Source organism: Salmo salar, chromosome ssa27 (genome assembly GCF_905237065.1).
Source record: "Salmo salar chromosome ssa27, Ssal_v3.1, whole genome shotgun sequence".
Classification (NCBI taxonomy): Eukaryota; Metazoa; Chordata; class Actinopteri; order Salmoniformes; family Salmonidae; genus Salmo; species Salmo salar.
Window position 1 is genome coordinate 16241832 of NC_059468.1, and position 5994 is coordinate 16247825.

Sequence of the window (5994 nt, forward strand, 5' to 3'; positions counted from 1 at the left end):
CAGGGTGTCAGGAGAGAGTAAATAAAATGGCATCAAGAAAAGAAAAAAAACACTACAGATACTGTATCACCTCAGTCAGTACTAGAGCAGAAAACACCTTTTAAGTAGCCTAGACATCAACAAAAGAAAAAGAGGCAGAGTTTTAACTGCTTTTATATAAATAATGAGAAATACTGCTGGAAAAATGTATAATACTGCAGGTCAGTTTCTCTATAGAGAATTTATTTAAAACTGAGAACAAAATTGCACACAATGCATAGGACACTGGTTTAAAAGATAACTTATGAAAAATACAATTGTTATAGATATTAAAATCTTTCCCCAATAAATGCATGCCAAATGAGTGAAGGGACAGTGGAATGGAGGAGTCTGACTGGGGTAGTTAAAACATGTAAACATGACATCACTTGTGTAAACAGTACCCTGATCTGCGCTGGTCTATAGTGAGCCCATATAAATATCACATGTAAGGCACACAAAGACTTTAAGCACTCAAGTGTTTCAGTTTGGCATAGCATTATGTTTCACTGGAATATAATCATTGGTTAAACTCTCCCTAAGAAGGAAAATGAATATACCTAACGAGTATAAATTTACAGAAATCCCATCCAATTGGTAAATAATATTACTAATAAAGGGTAGTGAAACAGTCAGTAAAGTGTAAAGCAAGTAAAAAGGGAATTAATTGGGAAAACTGCAAGGCTACTGGTGCCCTATAGTGGCAGGGGTTAATAGAGGGAGATATAAAATACAGGGATATATAAAGCAAAATGCCACAAAAAGGAAGTAAAAAATAAAACATTCAGATTTTTGCCATTAAACATCAAAGCAGTGTTTCCCCTACGTGCGTTTAGCAGCGGCACAATATTATTTTATATTGTATTTTTTTAAGATAGTTTTCTGGATGGTAACGTTTTTAATATAAACTTAAACCACCAAAACCAGAATAGCAACAGCTATAAACAATATTTTTTTCTCAATAAGATCTTTGAGAACTAACACTCAAAATAAACTTGACAGTCAGGGAGAATGTAAAATTCCATGTCATGGGTCACCCATTGATTTTGTTAGAAGGTTTGAGTCACTCAGATAGCATAAAAATGGCATAAGCCATAGCAAAATGTGTAGAATTGCAGGAAATTAACTTTAAAACGGCAACATTGTCTGATACCAAGAGGGCCTCTAAAACCACGCCATTGGCCACACCCCCGAATAGCTTTGCCACCGCTGCTGAAAGAAATCATAGGAGAAACACTGAAGCAAACCGAACAGGAACAACACGTGAGCCTCATAACTTACATCTTTAGACTGATGTCTTATGGGCTGTTGACAGTACAGTCAGTTTTAAAATGTTTTTTTTTTTAATATAAAGTAAGAAATTTGAAGTTAGCAGGCTCTGTGAAATTACTTTCTATTTAGTGCCAGAATCTAGCCAACAAGGGCAGAATAGAGGACTAGATGCCAGTGGTTGTTTTTGATCCAAGTCGCGCTGATCTTCACATGAACCCAGAGCTGAGACGGAGAGAGATATGGGACAAGAGGGAAAGTGGGGGACAATAAGAGAAGAGAGCTGGACAATCATGTGTTAGGAACTGCCCTCAGTCACAGCACAAAGACTGATATCAAACATCTATAGAAAAACTCTAAACTTCTCAAATGGAGACATTAAAAAGAGAATTTAGAGTATGGCCTAGAGGTCAGAGGTACTGTAACTCACTTCTTGCGGTCCTTGTCCTTCTTCCCATTAGCATTAAGGTTCTTGGCCTGCAGTAGCTGGGCTGCAGCTCGTCTCTTACTGAAGGAACTTTGTTCCTCCTCTAGAACTCGTCTCTTCTCCTCCAATGCACCCCTCTCCTCGGCATGCAACTGCTTCAGCTGCTCAAACCTTCCCTGCAGCTACTCACACAGCAGCAAAAAGGTTAGAGTTACAATGGATACCTTCACATAAAACACATGTTCTGCTAAGTTTGTAATATATTTGTATTTGTGAATGTGGTGTGTTACTGTAGGTGTGTGTGCATGTGACGTGTACCCCTCTCTCAGCATCTTTGAGTTCAGCCTCCTTCTCTTTGACTCTCTGGACAAACAGCTGTCTCATCTCCTCCTCTCGCCGCTGAAGTTCCCCCAGAAACTCTGTACGCTTTGTTTCATATGTCTGCTGCAGGCTGTGCACACATTTCAAAGGTCATGCACACTTCAATTTCACTAGTGCCAGAGTCAATGTGTGTGTATCGTACCCGACAGGTTTGATTTCAGTGTGTGTGTGTACCTGACAGGTTTGCTCTCAGGGTCTGTGTCTCTGAAGCCTATCTCCTCTAGCTTGCAGCGGCGGTACAGTTCATAGTGACGTGTGTGAGTCTGCTCTCTCAGGTCCTCCATGTTCACACAGATCAGCATTTCACGCAGTTTCACAAAGTCACAGTGACTCTCATTCTCCACTGAAACACAATCAGTACAACAGTGGATTTGTCCAATCTTCTTCTCCTGCCCCACAGAGGGACCCAAACACACTCTCGCTCTTACCTTGCACTACACCCCAGGGGTACTGGCGAGCCTTCACCATTTTGTTCCCCACCATCATCTCCTCTGTACTACCCACTACAGCAAACGGCAGGTGGCCCTGCACACACAGACACACACACACTTCCAGTTGAGGAATTGTCCCAAATCAGGATAGGGTATGCGAGCATTGTTTTAATTCAAATCCATTTTTGACTCGCTGAGCTATCCACGTGTGACATGCATGTGCAGTTTGAAGCCTGGCTTGAATTAGCGGCAGGCGTTTGATCAATACCCACCTTTGTGACATGGATGAAGCCTTAGTTAGAATGTGAAGCCAACTGAAGCTAGCTAGTTTTAGACCATCCTGCATATCTCTAGCTGGCTTGGTGACATAGCCCTGAGATGTAGACTGCACATTACAGACACTAAGATACATATGTGAATACCTTCTTTGAGACGCTCTGTCAACAATAACTACATAAACATGTGCAGCAGCAGATGCATGTACTTACATTCATGGTAGTGTTAACCTTGGCTACAGTCTCATCGTCCAGAGGGAACTGGTAGATCTGAACTCCGTTACTGACCAGCTCACTCATGATCTTGAGCTTAAACTTGTGCAGCTCACTCTTAGAGATGGTGTCCGCCTTGGCTATCACTGGGATGATGTTCACCTGGAACAAACACGCACATACACAGACAGAATTTGGTATTCCTGTGCAAATAAGGATGGTGAGAATTACACAATATTTGAGTACTGAAAGAAACCATTTTGAAGGTGCACATTCTACATGACATTAGCATGCTAACTTGTCTACAAGGCCCATGCAACTCATTGTACTTTGCATGCTGCAGACTCATGATTCGTAGTGTTATTGACAGAATCCCACCCAAAGGCCACCCAGCCAACACTAGCTTCTTGCCTACAACCCACACACACCACAGCTAAGTATATACTCTCTGTGCCTGGTACAAACACACTGTTCTCTGTCTCGCTCTGCATCAGTCCTCTACTTTTACTGTTCTCGCTCTCCCATCTTTTTCAGAGTCACTACATCTCTCTGTCCATACAGGACAAAGAAAGCTAGACAGCATTCCACAGAAAACAACACCATTCAGATGGTAATCACTGGGGTGGGCACACAGCTGAGCTCATTCCAGCTACTGTGAGTGACTAGACAGCACGCAGAGGAACTGTAGACCACTCCAGAGTGGACACATCTAGGGTAACACTAAACTACGACACAGTCAGGCAGGGATAAATTCAGAAACCACGCTATAGCGTGCTTGACTTCCAATTGAGCAGTCACCTGCAGTGATTACCCTGAATGTGATCTCCACAAACTCAGTAACATTGCCTTTAACAGACGCATTGTGGTCCAATGTGGCTCAGTTGGTAGAGCATGGCGCTTGAGGACTGGTACAAAAATGTATGCACTCACTATTGTAAGTCGCTCTGGATAAGAGGGTCTGCTAAATAACGTTTTTTTTTTAAATCAGAAAAGTAAACATATGAACAGATTGAATTCTGGCCTCAGTCATGTGCATTCACACACATCTTGTGAATGTACAACTACACACATTAGCACTCAGATTCGAGAAGCTAAAAAATACCCTGACATCTAGAGCTAAATATCTCCTTCCTAGAGTTGGTTCAGTGTTTGACTGCCACAAGGATCTGAGAGCTGTGACCTCAGTACAGTGATATGAGCAGGGTCAGTGACTATACTGGGTCAGTGACCAGAAGCCATTGACAGACACCTTGCTGTCTAGTTTCTTCATAGTGAGTAGGTCCAGGGACTTGAGGGAGTGTCCGGAGGGCGATATGAAGTAGAGACAGGCATGGAGCCGGGAGTCGTGGTAGTTATGGAGGCTTCTCTTGATCTTCAGCTCCTCCTGGAGATAGGTCTCATACTGACGGTCTATATAGTCCACCACCGGCTGGTAGCTAGTAGGGAGAAACATAAGGTTAGTATACACACACTTGCCCAGTTTGTTCAGCTAGTCTTAAAAGCTGACAGTGATGTGACACACACCCCTCTCCCTACCTGTCCTGTTTGTTCATCTGGTCTCCAAAGCCAACAGTGTTGACTACTGTGAGTGTGAGTTTGACATTACTCTCCTGCAGGTCGTATGTCTGGGCTCGCAGCTTCACCTGTGGCTCGAAGTGGGACGACTCACAGTTCTCAAAGTTAGTGTTGAACAGTGTGTCCATCAGGGTCGACTTACCAATACCAGTCTCACCTGGTGGGACACACACACACACACACACACACACACACACACACACACACACACACACAGAGAGAGAGACGGAGTGTGAGAGGTAGCAAGGGGATAGGCCTGGTTGGAGAGAGACGGTTGTGGTCTTACCTATACAGAGGATGTTGAAACAGAAGCCTTGGCATGTGGACTTGTTGACCAGCTGGTCTGGAAGGCTGTCAAACCCAACATGGCCAGACAGAGAGAGGTGATGTGCTCCCTTATCGTGTCAGGAACACAACATAACACATCAGACACTCCCCCAGAGTAATGTCTGTTCAAACACCAAATATAAGCCTCTGAACCTCTCTTGTTTATTGCTCTAGTGTAGTGAACAAGAAATGCCATTTGAAACGTAACAAAATATAATCATTTGAAAGCAGCTGACGTTAAATCATGACATTATTTTGAGTCAAATTTGATCAAGACACAGCTCGCAAAACATCGATATCTAAAGTTACCTACTTAACGTTACAGTATCTAACGACAGCTTAACGAAGCTAAACTTTCACAGACAGTGCCGGCTATGAATATAGCGGAGGAGGCTACAACGTTACTAACGTTTGCTAACACGACAACTTAACTTTCGAAAAGCACAACGGTTACTTTAAAAAGCAAGCTAGTTAGAATTAGCAAGGGACACTCCGTGGCATGTCTAACTCGACTCAAACGTCCTAAACTTGTTCGTTATGTTCTGTAAAGTTTCTATTCAGATAGCTAACTCTAAATACTAGGGAATACACACACAAAAAACTACTTCATGACGTACCAGCTGCCGAGCAACATCAGAGGAAGACATAGTTTGGATATATATTTTTTGAAAGAAATGTCAAAACAAAGTAGATGTCATAAAAGGCGGAGACTCTTTAAAAAAAAATACTTATGGCTAGCTTCTTCTTCAGTGGGGTTTATAGGCGGTTGGCATCCAACGTTATGCTGCATTAACGCCGCCTACTGTACTGGAGTGTGCGCCAGAGACAGGGAGGAAATTCGACCTGCCTACCCCGTTTTTATAAAAATTAAAATAAAACATATTTGATGACTCAGTATCCCCTTCTCCCTCATAATGGATCTCACTCCCTCTCTCGGCTCTCATACTGCCGGTCCTAGTGGAAAAAAGCTATGCTCCCTTTACTTTCAATGGATTTTTCCACAAAAGGTGAGTAAACTTGTGCTAAATAAAAAATGTGGGTAAACTGCGATTACTTGCGTTTACCCTACACCACTGAT

General features: G+C 42.6%; 1 protein-coding gene across 1 annotated transcript; it reads right to left on the bottom strand.

The window, feature by feature from the left end:
• Nucleotides 1-201: 201 nt before the first annotated feature.
• LOC106588576 (septin-10) lies at nucleotides 202-5777 on the bottom strand. The gene is made up of 10 exons (XM_014177719.2): nucleotides 5534-5777; nucleotides 4876-4984; nucleotides 4551-4746; nucleotides 4264-4450; nucleotides 3015-3176; nucleotides 2524-2620; nucleotides 2270-2438; nucleotides 2033-2165; nucleotides 1718-1896; nucleotides 202-1512 (listed from the first exon to the last, which is right to left on the bottom strand). Exons 1-10 carry the CDS (start codon nucleotides 5561-5563, stop codon nucleotides 1497-1499), a joined length of 1278 nt encoding a protein of 425 aa, XP_014033194.1. The 5' UTR covers nucleotides 5564-5777; the 3' UTR covers nucleotides 202-1496.
• Nucleotides 5778-5994: the final 217 nt, after the last annotated feature.